The sequence below is a fragment of the Tupaia chinensis genome, unplaced genomic scaffold (genome assembly GCF_000334495.1).
Source record: "Tupaia chinensis unplaced genomic scaffold, TupChi_1.0 Scaffold000473_1, whole genome shotgun sequence".
Taxonomy (NCBI): domain Eukaryota; kingdom Metazoa; phylum Chordata; class Mammalia; order Scandentia; family Tupaiidae; genus Tupaia; species Tupaia belangeri.
The window spans coordinates 2,711,882-2,738,592 of NW_006159982.1; the positions used below are offsets into that span (position 1 = coordinate 2,711,882).

At 38.3% G+C, this 26,711-nt stretch overlaps 1 protein-coding gene across 1 annotated transcript in view; it reads right to left on the reverse strand.

Moving 5' to 3' along the window:
* The window catches only part of USH2A (usherin), an 819,384-nt gene that overhangs the window by 557,477 nt on the left and 235,196 nt on the right, over positions 1-26,711 (reverse strand). The window contains exon 20 of the mRNA XM_006155854.1: positions 15,947-16,177. Within this exon, the coding sequence (XP_006155916.1) occupies positions 15,947-16,177 (231 nt within the window). The remainder of the gene's footprint in view (positions 1-15,946; positions 16,178-26,711) is intronic.

The window sequence follows — 26,711 nt, forward strand, 5'->3', positions numbered from 1 at the left end:
CTTCCGCCCCTCTTCTGCCTTCTTTACTCAGCATATAAATTGAGATTTGTCCATGTTGTTTATATCGGAGGGCTATGCCTTTGGTTTGCTTGGTAGTATTCCATTGTTTAGGCATACCACAACTGTTTACCTACACATCTATTGATGGATATTTGGGATATTTCTGGTTTGGGGATACTAAGAATATAAGTGCTATGAATATGTATGTTCATGTATTTTGTGTGGACAAAGTCTTTTATTTCTTTGGACAAACACCTTTCAGTGAAATAGTTGGGTCATAGGAAAGATAAATTTTTAACAGAGTGGTTCTAGAGATTTTGCCAAAATACAAATTTCTAGATCCAGTCATGGTGCAAGCAGAAGGGGGCCACTGCACAATGGCTGGGAATACATGGAAAGCCTGTGTTCAGTTTCTGACTCAGCATGAACATGCTGGGCACAGGGGTGCATGCCTGCGGTCCTAGCTGACTGGGAGGCTGGGGTAGGAAGGATGGTAATATGACAAGAGCCTATCAAAAAATACCTAGTAGGGCCAGACAGTGGCATAATGGTAACACGACTGGGCTCACATGGGAGCGCCCTGGGATGCAAACCTAGTTCCAGAATCTCTCTGTATGTGATGAACATGTGATAGGTACCTGTGATACAGGATGACTGAGGCTCAGGACAGATCAGTGTGAAGACACTGTTGAGGCCTTGGTCTTTTTCTCTCTCTTTCTCTCATGGAAGAAATAAATTTAAACACACACACACACACACACACACAGATACACACACAAAACCCTATCTTAGGTCAGCCTAAGATTAGGGCAGCTACATCTCATATAGTTGACAGAGTGGTTAGAGTCCCAGACCTGGTGGCTTGAAAAAAATGTACTGAATGCAAATGCATGCACGCCCAAAATCCCAAAAGAAGAGAAATGGAGGAGATGGGGATGCAGCATAACTATGTTCCATGAGGGGTACTTTCTCACTTCTCACTTCCCCTTCCCCTCTCCTCTTCTCTCCTCTCTCCTCTCTCTCCCTGGTAATCTCACATCTTCTCCGGCAAAATTACAAAACAAACAAAGATCTTGCCCTTCTGCTCATACATGCACTTGCTCTCCACTCACTGTTTCTCATATAAAGGAAAAAAAAAACAACTTGCAAGTTTATAACTATTTCTCCAGAAAATGAGGTGGAATTCAAAATTTGATATTTTTTAAAACTACTCATTTAGGCCAATTCTTACACAGAAGATCTTCTAATATTCCATGAGACTTTCTGTAAACAAGACTATGAGATGATTAAATAAAATGATCATTTGGAATAAGTCAATGTGTAGAAAGTACATGTACGATCTCAGTTAAAATATCAATCTAAATTAGCAAATCTTTCTTAAAAACATTCTTGGCATCACGCCTCAACCTAACAATGGTCTTAAAAAATGAAAAAGCTGTGTTTAAAATTCCCATTGTGATGGCCCCTTACATGACATGGTCCCTTCCTCCATTTCAGCCTCGGCCTAACTGTTCTTCTTTATGTATGGTTTCTGTGCTCTGGTTATATTTGGTTCTCTCAGTTTTGCTTGTTTGTTCAATTGATGGTTTATGTATGTACCATGTCATCTTCTGCATCAAGGCATTTACACATGCCACTTTCTCAACCTTGATTTCTCCATTTTTTTTTTTTTTTTTGGTTTTGTTTTGCCTCGTTAACTCAACCTGGATTTTTCACATTATAAAACTCCTGCAAGAGAGCTTTACTAATCCTTTAGACAGGGTTGACTACTTCTGTTTCTGCATCTTACTTCTGAACTTTACATACTTAAACATTTTTGGTAGCTTTTCAAATTGAAATAAAACACAATAAAATATACTAATTATCAAGTACATTTTGATTACATTTACAAAATAAAGTCATATTTACAAATATCATTTAGAGTAATATTTAGAATAATTGCAGAATCTCAGAAGGCTCATCTGTGCTTTCTTTCAGTTGCTCTATCATCCTTAGACTGATTCATTTTCTTATTTTAGAAATGTATATATATGGAATAGTAGGTTCTTTTGTTTCTAGTTTCTTTCCCTTACTAGTAGGTCATGAGCTTTACCTGCATTGTTGTGAGAAGCAATAGTTGGTCCAGTTTTATTGCTATGTATAGATGACGAATTAATACACTACAGTTTATTGTCCATTCTACTTTGAGGGAGATTTGTGTTGTTGATCATTTTTTAATTATTAGAAATGAAGTTGCTTTGGGACCAGAAGTTAGCGAAATGGCTATGTCACTGAACTCCCATGTAGTCGACTGTGGTTCAAGTCCTGGACACGGTGACTTAAACTCATGCCGGGCATGTGTGCATGTGTGCCCAAAATCCTAAGAGAAGAATGGAGGAGAAGGGATTTCACTGTGGCCATTCCTCCCTGGGGGGTGATTTCTCACTTTCGGTCTCTCTGTCTCTCTTTCCGGTGTGTGCACGCACCCTATAGCAAAAACCTCTCCAAAAAAAATGAAGTTGCTTTATACAATTTTGCACATGCTTTTTGGGTGACTATAATGTATGCATTCATGCTGGGTATGTATGTGGTAGTGTATCATTAGTATATCTCTCCATCCTTATGCCAATACTATCCTGGCTTATCTACCATAGCCTTATAGTTACTATAAGGATGATAAGTATTCACGTAAGGTGAATCCTATAGTTTTATCCTTTTTCAGAACAAATCCTTCCCTTCTTATATTAAATTTGAATTTGTCAATTTCCACTAAAGTCCTAGATGTTTACATGAGATTGCATGTACTCTATAGATAATATAAGGAATACTTAACAATGTTAAGTTGCCAGATCTGGGACTCATACTGCAGTTGACTACGTGGGAGTCCAGTGACATAACCAGTATGCTATCTGCTGGTCCAAATATTAGTATCACTTTCAGCTGAAAGTGTGGTGTGTTTATTGGGACTCCGCCTCCTCAGTAGGCCCTAAATGCTTAATTTGTTGTTTGTCATGCAATGTTTTAACTTTTTTTTTTTTTAACATATAGTGCAATATTGAAATTAGCAAAATGACAGAAAATAAATAAAGTAAATGTAAATATAAAGCTAACCTAAATGATTTTCCTTATTTCTAGAATCATTATCTCATAAGAGTGTCAGCTCTAGTTACACAATAATGGTTTTTTTAAGAGTTTTGTTTTTTTTTTTTTTTGCTATAGGGTGCATGCACTCAACAGAGAGACAGAAAGTGAAAAATCACCCCCAGGGGGGGATGGCCACACCACAATCCCTTCTCCTCCATTCTCCTCTCTAGATCTTGGGCATGCATGCACACAGCTCCAGTGCGAGTTTAAGCCGCCAAGTCCAGGCCTTGAACTGCAGTCAACGAAGTGGGAGTCCAGCGACATAACCATTATGCCATCTGCTGGTCTCTCAATAATGTTTTTAAACAACCATATTTTTAGAAAATTTTGTCCAGTTTTTCTTTTTCTTCTTCTGAGCAGAAGAATTTCATGGTGTGCTTTCTAGCTGGAGATGAGTCACTTGTAAATATTTAATTATGCATTTGGTGTGTGATTTTGAGCTCCCTAAGTTTAGGTACTATACTGATTTTGTTCAACATCCTTTTTACAACATCAATCACAACATCTGTCTAATGGGGTGAAATCAAGAAAGACCTGTATATAGACTGAACGACTGAATTCCTCTATGTGTAGATGGATGTGTTATGCAGAGCCAAAAGCTTGAAACACAGTTTTCAGAGAATAAAAAGGGAAACTGATGAGAATTTTTTTTTTTTTAGGACATAATGGTACCAATGTTATTATTTGGTTTAGGATGAGGAATCAGAAAAGTCCACTGTTTTGAAAATTGTTGATAACATTGGGGGGGAAAAGTCATTTATAACCACAAATTGGAAAAACAAATCCAAATAACAGTAGATTGAGAGTGATTGATAGGTGGGAAAACGGATGCACTGAGAGAGCCTTATTTTTTTTAAGATTGATTATGAAGAAATAGAGTTGGGTTTACAAGTGCATGTTAAAATCTGAAGATCATCACTAGAAGTATAAAAATGTGATATAGAACATATAAGCCTAGAGAGAAAGAAGAAAGGTTACTGCGTAAACAAAGGTCAGAAGTTCACAGATTGAGTAAAATGAAGTGAATGATCAGAGAGCTACGTGGTAGAAGGAGGTCACAACAGAACATCATCAAGATGGATATGGTTTAGGCACATAAAATATACATGCGAAGTGGAAAGGCACATAATTCACGTCCAGGATTACAGGATGCTGGTTGTAAATGCATACATAATAATGACCACCAAGACTGTGTGCTAGTCCTTTACTGTGACTCCTGCACTTTAAAGTTATAATAATCCATTGTACAGATGAAAAAACTGAGCATTAGGCTGGAGAACGACTTGACCAACGCTTCCCATCAACATGTTAGTGGAACCTGATTTTAAACTGCAGGAGCCTCACTCCATAACCTGTGTTCTTTACCACTGTCACTGCCACCTTCTGAACTAGACTGCTAACATCAATAGCTCTGTTGCCCTTGAAATAGAATTCAATCAGTATGATGCTGCTAATCCATCCATAGCATTGATCACAGCTGTTTATAAAGCACTTTCAAGATTAAAAGTGCTTTTTATTGTACTGTATATGTTTATTATGACTGTCATCTTAAACCTATTGCAATAAGCCCTAATGATATGTATAGGTAAAAGTGTCAAAATATTCATTAACTTTAAAATTTAATAATCTTAAAGAGATTCTGTATCTATGAGATGTGCAACCACCTAGTCTTCAGTACCATGATGTGATAACTATGGTGGGGCAGAGAACAACTGGTGTAACACTCTAGCTGTAACAGTTGACATAAAAGTAACTTCATTAGCAAAAGCAAGCCATTGATAAGACTTTCTTTCATCTCTAGTACTATATAGCTTAATATATACTTTCTTATACATCTAAAGGCAGAAGAAACTAAAAGTGAGCCATCACTCTGAGCTATCAGAATTTCCCAAAAGATAGCTTTAAAGAATAGGGAATATAGGAGCCAGCAGGTGGCATAGTGTTCACAGCACTAGACTTCCAAATGGCCAACTGCAGTTCGAATCCCAGACCTGGTGGCTTGAAAATCATGCTGAGGAAGTTTGCGTGTATACCCAGAATCCCAGGAGGAGTGTGGAGGAGAAGGGAATGCGGTGTGTCCCTCCCCACTAGGGGGCGATTTCTCACTTTCCAAACTCTCACTATTTCTGTCTTTTTAGTAAGCACACATACCTTATGTCAAAAACCTTAAAAAAAAAAAAAAAAGAATATGGAATATAGTTCAGAGCATAAGTGAATCTCCCACTAAGTAATTCTTATAGCTAAGCAATCTTTCTTATGGATCTTTCCTTTCTATCACTCATTTAGTTAATTCTTTATTCAACAAACATTTATTGAACATCTGGTATATGTCTTATGCTGTGTGAAACACAAATGTTATAACTGTGAAGATAGTTATCATTTCAATTTATTTGGGACAGAGATAAGTGAAGAAACAATTTACATTCACTGTAAGAAATAGTTCTAAGAGATGTATCAGAGGAAGAACGGTCAAAAGGGAATAACTGATGGACTGTGAGGAAGGAGTGAGTAGTATTCAAGGACAATAGTAGTCCCAGAATTCTATTTCAGGCTGCTGGTAATACTCATTGCAGATAGTAAACAAAGAAGGAACAAATTTTAGGGTAGGGCAGACTGAAAAAGGAGAAGTAGATAAAGAAGTATCTACATTTTTTTTTTTTTTTTAGTTTTGTCTATATGCAAGGGGGGATCATTAAATCGCTCCCTTATGTTTCCCATAGTCCTTATTCTTCCTATATGAAATTCCCCTAGGACCCCTTTTATTTATGGAACTGGCATGGCCACCATTGCCCGAGATGATTTTGACAGCCTGAATGTCTAAGCAGGTGTTTACTCCCCCTGCTTACTCCCCATGCCTCTCTTAAAGTTGCACTTAAGGTCAAACAACTTTCAAATCTGGGACTGCTCCTCAGTCAAGAGAATGCAAGTAATCATGTTCGTGAATATCCATACAAATGCTGATGGCTGAGCTTGTGAGCTTCCTCAATATAGAGACCTTAACTGTGATCTGCATGTTATTACTTAAACTTTTCCCACTCAAATGGAATCCTGACTGTATGACCTTGTAAAAGATTTCTTCAGACCACAAGAATCCAGTTTTGAAAGGTATGGCATTATGACAATGTTATTTCTGGATTTTTTTCTTAGCTGAGTAGAATAAAATTAACCTTAATATATATTCTTCTATGAGTGTTATTTTATCCTAGTTGATTAAAAACATAACTGTAACATACAGCTTTAAATGTTTTTTATTATATTTTCTGAGAAAGTACTCATCAGAAAAGCCATGATGTATTTTTTCTACACAAAAATGTGTCATGACTTTTCTGACAATCTAAGAGTTTACTTGATTACATCCAAAAGCAATCTTCTTCAAGAGGTGCTCATTTTACTGACACTATTCACCATTATGACTTTCTGCTCAAAATCCCTCTAACTATTTAAGCTGGATCCAAAAAGAAAGAAAATTCATTTGTTATACTGATACAGAATGTTATTAAGTAATGACAGTTTCCTAGTTTATTCTATTTTATGTTTTTTAGCAGTAAAGACCTCCAAAAGATTCCAAAATGGCAATCATTAAGGAAAAAAAGACACTAGTTATTTTAAGCAGGTGAATTTGAGACTAGTAGAAAAATCGAGGCCAAGGTAGAAACCATGTGTTGCTGAGTTCAGTATGAGTATACAGAAACACGTCTGCAGTTTATATGTCCGATTACGACATACGTTTAATAATAAAGATGAGGAAAAAATAGATGCTTTCAGTTGATTAAAAGACTATTTTTAGCTAACAAAACCAATTTGTTTTGGTGAAACTATCTTTGCATAGTCAGTTTGGATTACTGCCTGCCCACCATTAATATTTCAAACAAGAAGCCTCACAGAAATGTACCTCAAAGGTGTTACTTTACAAATGCAAGGATTAGGGGCCAGCAGGTGGTATGGTGGTGAAGATGTTGGACTCTCACATGGCTGACTGTGATTCGAGCCCTGGACCTGGTGGCTTGAAAATCACACCGGGTGTATGCATGAATGTCCAAGATCCCAGAAGGAGAATGAAGGAGAAAAGATTATGTTGTGGCCATGCCCCGGAGAGGTAATTTCTTACTTTCCCTCCTACCATTTCTCTCTGTCTCTCTCTGGTGAATGTGCATACCCTATGACAAAAATCCTTAAAAAAATAAAATTCAGACCAGCAGGTGGTGTAATGGTTACGTCACTGGATTCCCACATAGCTGGCCACGGTTCAAGTCTCAGACCTGACGCCTTAAAACTCATGCCAGGTGCATGAGAGTGCATGCCCAAAATCCCAAGAGGAGAATGGAATAGAAAAAATTGCAGCATGGCCATTCCCCTGGGAATGATTTCTCTCTCCCTATCTTTCTGGCAAGCACATGTGCCTTATAGAAAAATCTCTCTCATAAAAAATAAAAATAAAATAAAATTCAAGGGTTAATACATGCTCATAAATTGACCTTTATGATGATTTGGTGAATGGGGTAAAAATAGTCCTCTCCCTTCTAACAATGTCCTCAATGCTGTCTTAAGGCATTTCCTAAGCACTTACTTGGACCTCTCTAATAAGTGTAGTAAGAACTAAACTATCTTAATATTGTCCCTCACTGTCTCTAGTCACCTGGAGCTAATCTAAATTCTGTTATTCTGAGGATATAGGCATTTGCATGCTTGCCTTCTCAGACCACACTGGTGAACTCCACCAGACATTTCTCTCTCTTTCGATTCTGTGACAATCAGAGAACGCGTAAGAAGCTAGGCACTGTGAAAGCCATCTCTCCTTTATTTTTTTTTTTACATTCCATGTTCTTATACTTGCCTTTTTTTTTTTAAAGAAATATAATGATGGCCTGTTTGTCAAACTGTTAAGCCATACAGTACATCATACGTTTATTTTCCAATAGCTATGGCCAAAATCTAACATCGAAGATTAAGTATAATTTGTGATTCTGTGATTTATATCTGTCTTGTAAAGACTTTCGGCTTTGTTTAGTTGTTTTTGTTTTTTCTTTTTGTTTTTTTTTTAAAGCACTGGCAAAATTACTCACTCCCACTCCTCCGAGGACAACAAATACTAGGACACCAAGGGCATCGAAGGTCAGGATTAATATGCTTTTACTAATTAGTCTATCTGAAGAAGTTTGCCCTACTTGCACCTTCACTATAACTGCTTCTTAATCAGCTTTCTTTTAATGAAGTGCTTAAATGTCCCAATTCACTGAAAACACTAAAAAATAATAATAAGCCTAAATATTATAGAGGAAGAGATATAAAATATATGCTTTTAAAGACTATTGATTTTTGGTGCTTGCATTTCTCTTCTCATACCTTGGTAATTAATTGTATTTTGTATCCTCTAGCATTTTAGTCGAGCCATTTTAGGGAAGGTGAATACTGTGAGACAAAACTGTGTGACAATCATTTGGTGTCCTTGAACATCATTATTATAAAGAAACTGTGCAGAGTTCTCATCTGCAAGATATTCAACATCAGTAATCACATTTCTCGTGAAGACAAATAAAAGGGAATTACATCCAGGTGCATATGTGTGCTCATCTCCCCAGTGGTTTGCTACAAAGATCTCCCCAAAGGCAGTTCCTGATTTCTGGGCAGGGTCACTAGTAACGGCAGTTTAAAAGGCTGGTGTGATTGGCATCTGGATACTACAATAGTCAAAACTTCCCCCAAATGATCATGGACCTGTTTTTGCTAATAGGAAAAAAAAAAAAAAGTGACAAGGAGAGAGAGGGTCACCTTTGGAATGCCAATCTAAGCAGTATTTTAGTTGCTGTTTTTACCAGGTTTCATTCAGATTACTAGTATTACATGGAAAGAACTAAATTCTTTGTGTAAAGCAAGTAGGTTTACTCTGCATTCCTGAAAAGGGAAAAATGAGCCTGATTTTTTTTTTTTCACCTAAGACACAATGATATCCTTTTACAGTTGTATAGGAAGTAGATGTTTTGTTTACTTCCCATTTTAGAAGGGGAAAATACTGTTAACCCTCATATAACCAGGGGACTGACTATGAGCATTTATGTGACTGTTTAATTTTTTTTAAATGATTTTTTATTTAACTTTATTTATTTATTTTAATTTGACCAGAGAGATACAGAGAAAGGGAGAGAGAGAAAAAGCAAGAAAGGAAGCTACCAGGTCTGGGAATCAAACCACAGTCAGCCATGTGGTAGTCCATCGCCCTTAACTAGCACACCACCTGTTGTCCCCAATGTGATTGTTGGATTACAAGATTATGAAACTATGTTGAATTTGCTGCTTCTTGATATCCTTTAATAAAACCCAAGAACTCTATGTACACTTCAGGTTGATAAATCCTGTCTATATTATTATGTTTTTCAGATTTGTGAAGAACAAAAGTTTAAATTTATATCAATCTTACTTTGTAAACATGATATTATATTTAAAAAAACATAAACAAATAAAGATGTTTGTAAACTCATAGATACCTTGGCAAAAACCTCTATTTCAAGGGGCTAGCAAGTGGCATTGTGGTTAAGGTGCTGGGCTCTCATGTGGTCGATCATGTTTTGAGTACCAGACCTGGTGGCTTGAAACTCACCCGAGGCACATGTGCTTGAGTGCCTGAAATCCCAAGAGGAAAATAGAGGAGATGGGACTGAGGCAGACTATCCCCTCAGGAGGGTGATTTCTCACTTTCCCTCTTACTGTCTGTTTCTCCCTCTCCAGCTAGCACTTGTACTCTATTGTAAAAATCTCAAAAAAACAAAACAAACAAACAAACCTCTATCTTGAATTCTTGGGGCTTTTAATTATTCTCTATTCTCAGATTTAGGATTTTAGAGATTAGGAGCATTGGCCATCTGATATAATCCTCAGTTTAGCAGGTAAGCAAGAGTACATCCTCAGAAAAGCGTTTGTTCAATGTCTGAACACTAAGTAGATTACTTTAACTATTTTCAATAACATAATCATCACATTTTAATATAGAATACTTGACATTACTCATATTCCAGATATATCTTTTAAACAAACATATCTTGTATGAATTAATGAATTAAGAGAGGGTTGATTTTATAAATTGCAGAAAAATTACTTAGAAACCTCCTGTTTCATAGTATGCATTTAGACTCTTATTTAGAAACCTCCTGTTTCATAGTATGCATTTAATAAGTATTTGTTAAATGAATAATAGCTAATAGCAAATGTTTATCAAGTGCTAAGTAATCTTGTGTGGCAGGCACTCTGTAAAGCTTAATCTATTTTCTTTAATCCTCACCTACCTTCTGGTTACCCATATGATAAGTGGTATTATCACACCAATTTTAAAGAAAAGGAAATAAAGGTACAAAAATAATTAAGCAGTTTGTCTAGTTAAATTTTGCTACTAAGCAGTGAAATGTGAATTTGAAACTAATTTATCAGGTAATCTGCTCTCATAATCACCTCTTGACCATGTAGAAATAGGGAAGGTTATGGTCTCAAATTTGTACTATGATGTGAATGACTGATAATACAGTCTTCCCTGAGATTAGAATTTTGAAAGACACTTATATTAGGAAAAAAAAAAAAAGGAAGCAAAGACAAGTCCCCAAAAATTCTTCTCTGCTTCATTATTCTGTCCAAAGGCAGTCTTTGCTGAGTTCATTTATAATATTAATCTTAATCATTTACAATCTTAAGTAACACTTTTAGGACATATATTCATATCTTAAACTTATTATTATAGTGTGTAAAGTAAAAATATCTAAAGCAAACAGAGAAAAAGAGATTCCTTTCTTGTACTGAAATAAGATATTTTACACTGAGACTTTGAACATATTGCCCATGACTACAGAAATGTGTTATGAGTGGATTCACAAAACCTGTCATTAACAGTTAAAATCTGATTCTTTTTATATATATAATATGTGTACTAACACATATCACACTATTTTTGTCTGAGAGTTTTAACAGCTCTCTTCTTTGATATCTCAGGAATCATTTCAGTTGAGATTTATTTTTATTTTTTTGAATTTGAGATTTTGAAATGAATAATTCTGGAGCCAGTGGGTGGTGTGCTGATTAGGGTGCTGGACTACCACACTGCCAACTTTGGTTTGAATCCCAGACCCAGTGGCTTGAAAATCATGCTGGACAGGAACCAGCAGTTAGCATAATGGCTATGTCGCTGGATTCCCATGTAATAGACTGCGGTTTGCGTCCCGGACCCAGTGGCTTAAAACTCACGCCGGGCGCATCTGCATGCATGCCCAAGATCCCGAGAGGAGAGTGGAGGAGAAAGGATTGCGGCATGACCATCCCCCCTGGGGGGTAATTTCTCGCTTTCTGTCTCTATGTTTCTCTCTGTCTGTCTGGCGAGCGCACGCACCCAATAGCGGAAAAATAAATAAATAAATAAATAAATAAATAAATAAATAAATAAAATCATGCTGGACACATGTGCATGCATGCCCCAAAGTCCTAAAAGAGAATGCAGGAGGAGAGACTGCATTGTAGCCAAACTTCCAGGGGTTGGTTTCTCTCTTTTCCTCTCACTGTCTCTCTCCAGTGAACGCATGGATCGTATGACAAAAAAAAAAAAAAAAAAAAATTAAATAAAAAAAAGGATAATTCAAAACAAAGAATATATTGGTTTATCTCAAAACTATTATCTTTTAAAATATAATTCATCATACTAGAGGCTTCTAGGATTTACTCATTAAATTTGCTGCAGAATACAATAACTGCATCAAACAGAAAGGAATGTGAGTTGAAAGCACTATCTGACATGTAGCACTTCGGCCTATTTGAAATGATTTTATTTAGAACTTAAATACCTACTTTCTATTAAGACACTGAAATTAATTGCTATGGGGAAATTTAAAAAGTTCCTAAAAGGTATTTCCCCAAAATAAAGAAGTAAATAATGCCAGTACTACTTACTGTTTTTTTTTCTTCCTTCAACCTGAAACTACTTGAAAGGCAGACAAATTCAAAAGTTAAACAGTGTTGAATAAGAAATATGAGGAACCTTTAACAAGTTCGTGGAATAACCCATAATATGAAAAAACTATCCACAGATTCCAAAAAATACTTGCACCAAAATAAACTCATACTTTAATTTCATTTTCCACAAATTTCTCAAATACCTTTGTACTGAGTTGATAATGATTTCATCTCCTATTCCTGTTTGTAATTTTTTTCTTTATTTATGATAAAATGCATGCACAAGAGATTGAAAGAGAGAGAAACAGAGAGAAGGAAGCTCTCCGCCGAATCAGGTCAGGCTGTGATCCCCTTCCCGCAGTCCACTGGATCTTGGGCACCTGTGCACACACTCAGTGTGCTTCAGACTGACCGGACTGGGATTTCAAACACGACTGCCATGTGGATCTGGTTTCTCTTGAGTAGTGCATTACCACTGTGCCATGAAGCCAGTCCCCTACTGATTACTTTTATGTACTTTTCATTCCATAACTTCCAAAGAACCATCTACAAAAGCTCCTTTCCCTTCTGTGGTTGAGCCGCAGTTCACATTTAAACTGGAAATTCAGTATCTATGGTACTTTGGGCAAGACAATTATTGGAGCATCACTGCTGTATGACAAGGGTGTAAATGCCTACATGGTAAAGTTTCTGATGGATCCAATGAAAGAATATGAGTAAGATAAATGTAAGACGCTGATTACACAATTACCTCTCTATTTAGGAAAGATATAAGTTTTTGAAAAGCATCTGAGTTAGTTTTATAAATTTGCCCTTGCACATTAATTGGGTAAATCTAGTTAAGCAATGGACAACTCAATAAAATTATTCAGTGGGTCCTGCCAATTGAATCAAAGGATCAAACCAATAACATGATGTAGACCTGGTTATTTTAAAAGTTGAAAGGAACCTTGAAAGTAAGGCTAAACTACCAATAAAAAGGGAAGAGGCAACATCCCAGAACGTGCCTGAATGCAGAAGAGTTCTTATACTCTAGGAATCACCAAAGCTCCAGGGAGTAGTTCAAGCCAAAACTGTGATTTCTCTGCCTTGTCCTTCAAATGATGTGTACTACAAGCACATTTTCTGTGCAGCTGGAGGCTTTGTTATAGACAGAAGGATCCTGCTTAGTGAGGCCAGTGTTTATGGCCTAACTTTTTTAAAGAGGAATTTGGAAAACTTCCCAGACTCTGCATCTGCCCCCAGCCCTTACACCTCTGAGTATAAGGCCAGCAAGGGAGACAGCGAGGACGACTAAATTTATTAACGGTGGACGGGCCACTCTATCTTTCACGGCAACAACAGTAGGTGATCCCATCAAAAATCTGTCTGCTGGCTAGCCTGCAAATCCAAGCTGACATCCTTGCAGTAGCTATACCCAGCTGAATGGAAATGGATGCTATTTCCTCGAAGAAACGCATCATGAGCCAAATGCTGGACCAGGGAGACAGTTTCTATTTACCTCGAAGAAAACACTGGTACTATTACCCATGCATTCACCCACACGTCTTCATTTTCTTAAACATTTTTTATCAGTTAAGAATATTAAGCAGAAGTTCAAAATTTTAGTGGAGTTCAATGGTTCACTTTCTAATACTCTGCGATGATCTCGATGGGAGAGTAGTTAAGCATGCATTAATCACACATCTCAGCTAGAATATAATCGCGATTCATTACAGACATGCGTCAGCAGCTAGCCTCACCTCAAAGCAAACTATGGTAGGTAAAAACAAACCAATGATTCTATAGTTCAAATTCTAGTTCACTGTCTTCACATATGTGCATGCTCACGTGCACTCTCTCTCTCACTCTGTGTGTGTGTTCATATCTGTGTTTTTTGTTTTTACTTTTTGCCATAGGGTGTGTGTGCTAGCCAGCGAGAGACAAAGAAAAGAAAGGAAAGTGAGAAATCACCTACATAGCCATCCCTTCTTCATCTCCTTCTGGGATTTGGGGCACACACACACACACACACACACACACACACATATGTGCCTGACATGATTTTCAAGCCGCCAAGTCTGGAACTTAAACCACAGTTGGCCATGTGGAAGCCGAGTGCCTTAACTAACATTCTACCTGTTGGCCCCCACTTAGGCAGTATTTATGTAGTATTTTAAAGACTAGCTATTTGCTACAAAATGACATTCTCATGGGTTAAATAGCTTTATGAACTTACAGAACAATACATATGAATTCCCCCCCCCCAAGAAAAAAAATATATATATTGGAGAGATATGTGCTATAAGGCATGTGCATTCACCAGAGAGATCGAGAAAGAGAAAATGAGAGATCATCCCCCCAAGAAAGATGGCTACACTGCAATTTCTTCTCCATCCTCCTCTCAGGATTTTGGGCTTGCACATACACACACACACACCTGGCATGAGTTTCAAGCCATCAGGACCAGGACTTGAACCATGGTCAGTCATGTGGGACGCCAGCACCTTAATCACTACATCACCTACTTGTACACACATACACGTGTGTGTGTGTATGTGTGTATATATATGTGTGTGTGTGTATGTGTATATATATATATACACATATATATACACACACATATATATAAACATGTATTTATATATATTTAGAAAAGTAAAGGATGTGCCATAGTTACAGTTGTCTATAGCTACACTGAAATAGTGCTGGTAGAAACTAATTCATATCTGTCATAAGGCTTCTATTATATTACATAATGAAGAACCAGAATAGAGTAAGGTGACTGGGCAGTTTGGGGTCCAATCCTATCTCTATTTAAAAATAATGTGTTTTGTGAATTTCTTTTGCACTGATTTTAAAAAAATATTTATTTTCTTTCATTAAGGAGAGCTCATGAGCACCAAAGAGCATGACAAAAACAGACTTTCTCAATGGAGTCTTATTACACTGGATTCCCTTACCCCAATCCTTCAGCTAGTCAGGGTCTTATGTTTCAGGCTGATTCAGGATTTGAACCCTCAGTCACCAGGTGGCTTCCAACACTGCAGTTCAATACACTACTGATCACCACTAAGGAGGAACTTTCATTTAAAAATATATTGCATTACTACATTATTTATAAACATTAAGTTTTACTCATTGCAGTAATAGCCAGAAATATTATGTTTTCCCTGAAATTAATTCTCCCTATAATGCTTTCCAAAGTAAACAGAATACTAATACTTAAACTAAAACAAAAGGAAGAAAGTAAATAAGGAGAGAGAGGGGAAAAGAAAGAAAGGAAGGATATCAAATTCCTGTTAGGAATGCTTAAACAAACCAAGTAACAAAAGCTTTCTTTTAAGTATTTTTTTAAAGAATTATTTGTTTATTTATTTATTTATTTATTTTTTAATTTGGTCAGAAAGGGAGGTGGTGAGAAAGCAAGTTGCCAGGCCCAGGACTTGAACCACGGTCAACCATGTGGGAATCCAGTCCCTTAACCATCACTTCACCTGCTGACCCCTCTTATAATTATTTTTAGAAGCTTTAATAATCTTCACATTGAGAATCTCCAATAACATGGAGCATTTCTCAAACTCATTGATTCACAGAAACCAGTGACGAATAATTCTGAGGAACACATTCTGATGAGTAATGTCTGGTAGTGATGACAAGCATGTCCAATACAGCCTTCTCTCCCCATTCTTTACTTTCTATATTTTACTTATCCCACTCCCTCCTCCCCTGACCAGATACTAAAAAGGTGGACATAGTGACACAATCAGGCTACAGTCATAAAATAATGAATTAGTTTTTCTATAAATAGGCATAGTACGAATTTATTTAAAGGGGGTATCAAAATTTTAAAAATTAAAAAATGAAAAAAACACCTTGGGGCTCAGTGCCTCTTCAAGACAGCAATGTTCAACACACTTACCGGTAAAGTCTGTGTTGACTGGGTGAGTGGAGTTGGGAAACTTATAATACCCATTTCCTAGGAAACGAACTCCTTTCATCATTGTGGCCATTGGAGCTGGGAGAGAAGACGCTCTCCTTTCCAGCTGATATACAGGAAAGGGTCCATTCAGCTCTTCAGGTGGAGACCACATAAGATGGATGGACGTGCTGTTGAGTCCTTTAGCCAGGGGGGGCCTCAGTTGGGCTGGTGCTGAATTATTAGAAAATACTTGTTACAGTCCAGCATGTCGTTTCTGTGTCTAGATATTTACACGCAGGTACATTTCTCATGTACATCATGCTTAAAAATCAAATCAGTCCTGGTCTCAAGTATCTATATGGTTCTAGGAACTGAAAATACAATATGGGGGTTCAACTTAAATGTCACTAACTAAAATGTAATTGGTACACAAATATATAACCCAAAACGTTCACTATGAAATAATTCTTTTGAAATAATTTATCTGTACTTTTTGTTCAATAACGGATATATTACTTACTATAATAGCTATTTTTTGGTGCCCAACCTAGAGTGTGTTTACCAAGCAAGTACCCAAATGTCCCAGCTTCTGTGCCTATTGGCTACTAATGGCTCATGGCTGCCTCCTTCTCTAGAGAATTCTCCTTGGCGGAGTGGAAACTGCCTCACTGAGAAGCTATAGAATCCTCTGACAAAACCTGCAGGCAACAACTAGCACTGATCAGAAAGGATAAAGCCCCTTGTGCTAATGTGACATCAATTCACAGAGGCCAAGCAGATAATGGAAATGATTGAATTGGGCTGGTTGGGGCGATAAGAGGGAGTATGAAGTCTGAGATGAACTGGGCAGGGGTGAATTGTCACTAATTCATGCCAACCAGTGGGTAATGCAGGACTGCTGACATAAGGTTGTGAAATCTTTTAGTTTGCTAAAAAAGAAAAAAAAAATCAGAAGACAGTCTTTTAGTTTTTACTTTTTTTAAAGGAAAGTTTTAGGGACATAGCAAAACTGAAAAGAAGGTATAGATATCCATAAAGCTATGAATAATATGCCACTACACCTGCTTAGTCTCCCCAGAGAACAACACTCCTCACCAGAGTGGTACATCTGTCTTAACTGACGAAACAAAATTGATACATAACCATCCAAAGTCCATAGTTGGCATTAGGCCTCAGTTTGAGTGTTCCACATTCCATGGGCTTGGACAAACATAAAAATGCATGAATAAATCAGTATAGCATCATACAGAGTATAGCGCCTGCCCAAATGCTGTGTGCCATGTGTATTCATCGCTCTTTCCCCCAGTCCACAGGCAACCACTGAGCTTTTTATATTTGCACAGTATTTCTCTTTTCCAGAATGTCATGTAGGTGGGAGTCATACAATATATAATCTTTTCAGGTTTGCTTTCTTAGAGGTTTTTGCTTTAGGGCATGTGCACTCACCAGAGAGAGAGAGAGGGACAGAGAGAGATAGAGACAGAGAGAGGGAAAGTGAGAAATCACCCCCCTCATGGGATGGCTACATCACAACCCTTTCTCCATTCTCCTCCCATGATCTTGGGTGCACACACACACACATATACACATACACACGTGTCCTACATGATTTTCGAACCACCGGATCCAGGACTCAAACCACAGTCAGCCAAGTGGGAGTCCAGAGATGTAATCACTACACTATCTGCTTACCCCAGATTCACTTTTTCTCTTAGTACTATGCATTTCAGGTCCCTCCATGTTTTTCCATGGCCTGATAGCTCATTGCTTTTTAGTATGGAATAATATAATATTGTCTGGGTATATCATAGTTTATCTATGCACACAATGAAAAATACCTGGATTGCTTCCTAATTTGGGGAATTATTAATAAAGCTGTCATGAAGGTACACATGCAGGATATTGTGTGGGCATATTTTTCAACTCCTCTGGGCAAGTAACCAAGGAGTTGATTGCGGGATCATATCACGTATGCATGTTTACTTGTGCCACAGACTGCCACCCTCTCCCAAACTGGCTGTAGCCTTTTCCTTCCTACCAACAGTGAGAGTTCCTGCTGCTCTATTTATATTCTCACCAGGGCTTGGTACTGCGTGTGTGCTCGATTTGGCCATTCTCGTTAATGCTGTCTTGCTTTACACTGCACTTCTCACATGACATGATGTAGAGCATCTTTCTAGATGCTTATATGCTATCTGTATATGTTCTCCCATCAGGAAGTAATTTTTATGCAATTTTCTGATTGTAAAAGTTTAGAAACTGATTTAAATTGAAATAAACAAGCAAGAATCTCTCTCAAAGCCAAACAGCTCCTGCATGAAGGAGCAAGCTTGCAGATTTAGTGGTTGGTCCAGGCACAAGGAACTCTGGGCAGCACCCTGGGTCCTGAGTGGCAGAGAGCACCCGGGTGATGATGTCGCCACACCACCAGCAGTGGCCTAAGCCTTAGGGCAATAAGTACACAAAGCCTTTGAGTGCAGTAAGGTCCCCGCATGCTTTCAAGACCTGGGACACTGGCAATTCTTTGGAGGCTCCAAGGGTTCCCTAGGAGTGAAAGAGTTTCAGATTTTCCTTACAAACTACAGGAATATGGGATCAGACTGACAACTGAGTTATTGGAAATGAAGGTTAGTTCTGCTTTTATTTTTTTTCTTCAACAGTTGAGTCTGTGGACCGAGCTTCATTCCACTCTGAGTATGTCCACAAGATATGAGAGGTTACAGTGAAGAAGGAGCAAATGTTCGTCATCACTGAGCCTTATTACTAAAGCCATGGGGTTTTCTTTTTTCCCCAGATTTTGGCTACAGGGCATGTGTACTCACCTGGGAGAGAGAGAGAGAGAGAAAGAGAGAGAAATCACCCCCCCACACACACACCAGGGGCGAGGGGTGATAGACCCTTTCTCCTCTTCACTCCTTCTGGGATTGTGATACGCACATTCATGCTCCTGCGGTGTTTGTCAAGCCACCAGTCTAGAACTCAAACCACACGCTCAACCATACGGGATCCAGATCCCTAATGACCGTGCCACCTGCAGGCTCCAAGGTCATGTACTGTAAATTTATATCTGTATTAACATGGCCTTACACAGATACAAAGTCACTGCCCACTCCAATAAACACACTTCCAAATGATGTGAATGCAAGAACTGAAACCGCCAATAGCAGTTTGAGTCCTAGACCCAGCAGCTTGAAAATCACACTGGGTGTGTGTACAAGCATGCCCAAAATCCGGACAGGAGAGGAGCTTGGACAAACATAAAAATGCATGAATAAATCAGTATAGCATCATACAGAGTATAGCGCCTGCCCAAATGCTGTGTGCCATGTGTATTCATCGCTCTTTCCCCCAGTCCACAGGCAACCACTGAGCTTTTTATATTTGCACAGTATTTCTCTTTTCCAGAATGTCATGTAGGTGGGAGTCATACAATATATAATCTTTTCAGGTTTGCTTTCTTAGAGGTTTTTGCTTTAGGGCATGTGCACTCACCAGAGAGAGAGAGAGGGACAGAGAGAGATAGAGACAGAGAGAGGGAAAGTGAGAAATCACCCCCCTCATGGGATGGCTACATCACAACCCTTTCTCCATTCTCCTCCCATGATCTTGGGTGCACACACACACACATATACACATACACACGTGTCCTACATGATTTTCGAACCACCGGATCCAGGACTCAAACCACAGTCAGCCAAGTGGGAGTCCAGAGATGTAATCACTACACTATCTGCTTACCCCAGATTCACTTTTTCTCTTAGTACTATGCATTTCAGGTCCCTCCATGTTTTTCCATGGCCTGATAGCTCATTGCTTTTTAGTATGGAATAATATAATATTGTCTGGGTATATCATAGTTTATCTATGCACACAATGAAAAATACCTGGATTGCTTCCTAATTTGGGGAATTATTAATAAAGCTGTCATGAAGGTACACATGCAGGATATTGTGTGGGCATATTTTTCAACTCCTCTGGGCAAGTAACCAAGGAGTTGATTGCGGGATCATATCACGTATGCATGTTTACTTGTGCCACAGACTGCCACCCTCTCCCAAACTGGCTGTAGCCTTTTCCTTCCTACCAACAGTGAGAGTTCCTGCTGCTCTATTTATATTCTCACCAGGGCTTGGTACTGCGTGTGTGCTCGATTTGGCCATTCTCGTTAATGCTGTCTTGCTTTACACTGCACTTCTCACATGACATGATGTAGAGCATCTTTCTAGATGCTTATATGCTATCTGTATATGTTCTCCCATCAGGAAGTAATTTTTATGCAATTTTCTGATTGTAAAAGTTTAGAAACTGATTTAAATTGAAATAAACAAGCAAGAATCTCTCTCAAAGCCAAACAGCTCCTGCATGAAGGAGCAAGCTTGCAGATTTAGTGGTTGGTCCAGGCACAAGGAACTCTGGGCAGCACCCTGGGTCCTGAGTGGCAGAGAGCACCCGGGTGATGATGTCGCCACACCACCAGCAGTGGCCTAAGCCTTAGGGCAATAAGTACACAAAGCCTTTGAGTGCAGTAAGGTCCCCGCATGCTTTCAAGACCTGGGACACTGGCAATTCTTTGGAGGCTCCAAGGGTTCCCTAGGAGTGAAAGAGTTTCAGATTTTCCTTACAAACTACAGGAATATGGGATCAGACTGACAACTGAGTTATTGGAAATGAAGGTTAGTTCTGCTTTTATTTTTTTTCTTCAACAGTTGAGTCTGTGGACCGAGCTTCATTCCACTCTGAGTATGTCCACAAGATATGAGAGGTTACAGTGAAGAAGGAGCAAATGTTCGTCATCACTGAGCCTTATTACTAAAGCCATGGGGTTTTCTTTTTTCCCCAGATTTTGGCCACAGGGCATGTGTACTCACCTGGGAGAGAGAGAGAGAGAGAAAGAGAGAGAAATCACCCCCCCACACACACACCAGGGGCGAGGGGAGATAGACCCTTTCTCCTCTTCACTCCTTCTGGGATTGTGATACGCACATTCATGCTCCTGCGGTGTTTGTCAAGCCACCAGTCTAGAACTCAAACCACACGCTCAACCATACGGGATCCAGATCCCTAATGACCGTGCCACCTGCAGGCTCCAAGGTCATGTACTGTAAATTTATATCTGTATTAACATGGCCTTACACAGATACAAAGTCACTGCCCACTCCAATAAACACACTTCCAAATGATGTGAATGCAAGAACTGAAACCGCCAATAGCAGTTTGAGTCCTAGACCCAGCAGCTTGAAAATCACACTGGGTGTGTGTACAAGCATGCCCAAAATCCGGACAGGAGAGGAGAGGAGAGGAGAGGAGAGGCCATAGCCATCCACTCTGGTGGGTGACTTCTCACTTCCTTCCTTCTGTCTCTGTGCATCTGTCTGTCTGTCTCTCTCTCCCCACCCTCAGCGAGTTCAAGAAATCCTGGAACAAGTACTATTTGTTATTTTTTAAATCTTAGCCAGCTTTCCAGAGAGAAACAACTAGCCACGTTTGACTTCTAAGCATTTGAAATGCTAATGAGACTGAGGTACAGAATTTTAAATTTTATTTAGTAATTTTATTTTAAATTTGAATAGCAATGTGTGATTCATGGCTAAACCAATGCACATAGAGAATCACAGATAATCACACATATTGGGTGTGTTGAGAGTAGGATTTCCAATTGAACTTAATATTTAGAAGAAGGGGACCAGAAGTTGGCATAATGGCTATGTCGCTGGACTCCCATGTAGTCAACTGTGGTTCGAGTCCGGGAGCTGGTGGCTTAAACTTATGCTGGGCGCATGTGAGTGCATGCCCAGGATCCCTAGAGGAGAATGGAAGAGAAAGGATTGTGGTGTGGCCATCCCCCCTGGGGGGTGATTTCTCACTTTCTGTTTCTCTGTCTCTGTCTTTCTGGTGAGCATACTCACCCTAGAGCAAAAACCTCTCCTATATATATTTAGAAGAAGTATCAATAAGGTTCCTACACTTCTAAGTAACTGAAGAATTTCATTCTCATTTGAAAGCAACCCTCTGGCAAGGTCCCATTTGTTTGACAATTGATAGATCTCTAGTTTACTCCCACTATCTAAATAAATGGAAATAAGGAAGCTTTGAGTCACCACAGGAATTAGATTCTTTTCTTCATTGATAGCATAATCTAAAATCACTTCTTATTCACAAATATCAATTGAAAGTCAAACAAGAAAAAAAAAAGGAATTCCAGCAGAGCTGCCATTTTTAATAATAACTTCTAAAAGAGAGAGCACATCATTTTATTTAACTTGGCAAAATGATTCTAAGTAGTAAGGGAACTCTGACATTGAGAGTCCACTAAAATTAATGTTGACTGTTTAAACTCTAACAAGTAGTAGAGTGCTTCCTAATTCACAGGGGAATTATTTTACCAAGCAATTAGATTATTCTCAGGAAGTCAACTCGAGGAATAAATCAAATTACATAGACTATTTTTTTTTGTATCCTCTTGCTTAAAAAATAAATAAATAAAACAAAAACTTCTAGCTGGTGTGTTATACAGTTTTAAATGAAGGAGTCAATCAACCTTGCTTGAAAAATTAAACACCCTACTAAGCTAGCCTTTTCCAGGTTCCTCTAAAATCAGAAGGGGAATTTAAGTAGATTGTCAATCATTTAAACTAGACTGGACAGACACACAAAGAATGATGAAAAAGACAACAGATACTCCTGGTATGTTAAACAGAGAATCATAAGAGACTGGATAATAAAAGATCATTTACCATATTATCAAGTAAAGTATTCATTTTTTTTCCAGAGGTTTTTGGTATAGGGTGCGTGTGCTCACCAGAAAGACAGAGACAGAGAGACAGAAAGTGAGAAATCACCCCCCGGCGGGGGATGGCCATGCCTCAATCCCTTCTCCTCCATTCTCCTCTCAGGATCTTGGGCACGCACACAAACGTAACCGGTGTGAGTTTAAGCCACCAGGTCCAGGACTCGAACTGCGGTGGACTATATGGGAGCCCAGTGACATAGCCATTATGCCAACTGCTGATCCCTCTAGGTAAGTATTACAGGTACAAATAAGTACAACCTTTAAAGATTTATTATAAAATAATACATTAAGAGATAAATAAGAGGACTCTGTACATTTCTAGGAACAGTTTACTTTTAAATTTCGAACTCCACATGATTTTAGAAAAATCACAACTTCTGTCTGCCCCAATTTTCTCATCTACAAAATGAGGATAAATTTTGAGTGACATATTTCAACAATAACTACCCTAATGACAATATGTATAACTGCTTTAGTTGTTATAAAACAAATCTCTAGGGTCCAGCAGTTGGCGTACTGGCTATGTTGCTGGACTCCCATGTAGTTGATCGTGGTTTGAGTCCCGGACCTGGTGGCTTAAACTCATGCCAGGCGCGTGTGTGTGTGTGCCCAAGCTTCCAAGAGGAGAATAGAAGAGAAGGGATCATGGCGTGACCATCCCCCTCTGGGGGTGATTTCTCACTTTCTGTCTCTCTCTGTCTTTCTGACAAACACACGTGCTCTATAGCAAAAACCTCTCAAAAAAAAACAAAAAAAAACAAAACAAATCTCTATACAAATACAAAGCCATTATTATTATTAGCCAATAGCACATATTTCAAATTATATATTATAAAAGGATATACTTCATCTACATTCAAAATCTTTCTGTAAGTTACTTAGAAAATTCTCTTTTAAATGTGAAGTATAAAGTGGATCTTCAATATCTATCATTTCAAAGAATAATGTCCTATCTCTGCTTTTACTTAGAATAAAATTACAATGTTATTTTATTTCTCTTTCCACAGCACAGTAATCCAATTTCTAGCCTCTCTCTTCTATTTATGAGTATTCTTGTATAAAAAGCTCTTTTAATATACACTCTTCTTTATGCAGCATTTATTACTTCATAATCTGATTAACAGCATATCATAATGAATAAATTCACACTTGCAAAATTTATGTAGTGTGGAGTTTTGAGCATTGTGAAAAGGAACTGAAAACTGAGCAGAAGCTCTTGCTGATGCACAGGCTTTTAAAATGGAATGTCTTCATCTGTTTTCAAAGAAGAATTTGTTGTCTATGAAGACGGCATGGCTACGCCAATATCTTAGAACATCATCAGCTTTGTATTAGGCAGACAGGAACCAAGATGTTTCAGGGGTCTGTAGGAAGCAGACTATCATAAAAGATCCTTAGGCACCTTCTCAAGACAAAACAATTTTGATTTTGCTCAGAGATGCAAAACTGTGTCAGGAGATACAATTCTCCAGACGTTGCCAGGTCAAAACTCCTGTAGATGGGCACCAGGACCAGGGCACACAAGGAAGTTCAGGTTAGAAGTGGTGATGTCCCAGTTGGCATCTGCTTGGCTGCAGATGCTCACCAGTGTTCAGAGGAGGAAAAGATTCTTTCTACAAACTCTCAGAAATCACTTGACTACTCTCTGACGATAGGAAAAGGAACAAAACATATTTTACTGCTTCCTTCCTTCTTTACTAGTCACCTTCAGAAGATAACTGTACATAGTAAGACTGATCTGGGAAGGAGAATACTTAGGTTCTAGACTGGCTCTGTAAATCCCTAATTACAGAACACTGGCTAACCTGATATTGGTCTCTGTGCTTTGGTTATGTCACTTAAGAACCTAGTAACGTACAGGATCTCTTCCATTTTCAAGTTTCTATGAGTGACTATTTTAAATAAATATTTTTATTTATTTTTTAATGAGAGAAAAACAAGAAGAGAAAGATAGAATGAAAGAAGGAAAAAATAGGTACCTCCAACAGGGCGTTCTCACCAGACTCTACTCCCAGCCTCAGCCCGACAGGGTCACAGGCATGTAAGCATGACTAGCATGTACAGGCAGACCTCGGAATATGAACCTGGGACCTGTCCATAAGGCTTCTGCATCCTGGAGTGTTGTATAACTACTGTGCCACTGAGGCTAGCTATGTGACTGAACATTATGCAGCACTGCTTCTCAATGAGTAAACCACAGAAAGGGACTGGACAGCCTAATCCCCTCAGCTTTGTTGGAACCCAGAGAGAGCTCCTTCCACGCTCAGCCCCCGTAAGACATACACATATCATGATTTCTCTATACATTCTGATCAGAGGAAGGCTAGGAAGCACTGCTTCTAGAGAACTTCATAAACAAACACTACCCTATCATGCTGGTGATCATCAATGATTTTCAAATAACTGGCACACTACATGTGAAGAGAGAAGAGGATCCATTATTTTTGAACTGCACATATAGCGGCAATGATGACAGCAACCACCATTCCCTAAAGTCCACCATTAATAAAGGGTAGTTGCTTGGACTGTAATTATGGCATTCTTGCTTCCCAAACTTGAAGCTTTTATGGGCCTTATGCAATTAACTACTTAAATGCATCGTAACACTTGCTTCTCTGACAGCAAAGTATTGATTTTTTAATCATTTTCAAGTCTCCTCCAGCACAAATAAATGTACTACAGTTACAGTTAATGCACTGTGTACATGCATTAAATGCTGCTGTGACACAATTTATTATTTTGTGATATATAGAACTGAAGTCTGGCTTCTCAGAAAGTACCATCACTGATCTAACGTTAGTATGGAAACTACCATTGTCCTTGATCCTCCAAATTCTCTAACTTCAAAAAGCTACAGACTTCTTTTTAATAGGATACTTAGACTTAAAAAAAAAAAAAAAGAAAAGAAAAGAGGAGGGAGTACGGAATATAAATCTTTTATATATGTCAGTGTGGGAGAAAATTTAAAAGAGTCGAACAGAGAAGACACAGTTTATATTTTCCTAAAGGTGTCACTGTGGGGCCTACAGCAACTTTGGAAGAATTTTTCCTCATTTAATTTCTTTTCTTCCAGTTTTGTAGGGCACATCTGTCAAAATATTTTGCAGACTAGTGCTCTATGATTCAGTCAATTTTTATGTATTTTAATTGTGTTGTTTTAATGTCTTATTATAGGATACATAGTTAGTACATTATCAAGCTGAAACTGTTTTAAAAGTGAGATTTCTGCATGGCATGTCTGCATACCAAAAAGACCAGGATAGGACTGAGAAAGTCACGTATTTAAATGCAGACGTGGCGTCCTAGGTCACCAGGTATATCACAAGCAACCTTTTCCTTGGATCTAACCACATACTCAAAAATAAAGTTGGTGAGTAAAGAGCAATTAATTTTGTTTTGTTAGAAATAATATCATTTTAGTTTTAGCATCTAAGACAGATGCCAGCATTTCACTCTGAACAGATGGTAATTCCATCTAATAGTGCATCTCTGTATTAGTAAGGTCTGTTGTGTATACAAACAGTAATAAACACTAGGTAAGGATCAAAATAAATTTTAATTGTTGACATTAAATTCTGGCAGCTACAATTCTAAGGCTGTAATATTCCTTTTTCAAGTCTGTCAGATTTACTAACGCTACAAAAGCTTCTCCGAAAGCTTCGAGATCACAGTTCCAGTGAAAATAATTCTGCATACTACCAGTTACCGGTCTGCAACTAGGATACCTGTTTTCACACACTAAAATAGTCTTCGATAGTGTCATGGAATTGGTGTGACCGTCTGTACGATGACCTGCCCGTGTTTTCTTTCAAATTCTCTAGAAGTACTGAACATTTGGTTAAGACGTTAGCGTAAAACATTCCATGTGATTGTGACTTTAGGGGTTATGGTAATATCCCAGCGATTTTCTTAGCACGCTAACCAAAGATCTCTCTCATTCAACTTATTTTATTCTATTGGCAACATTGGGCATTC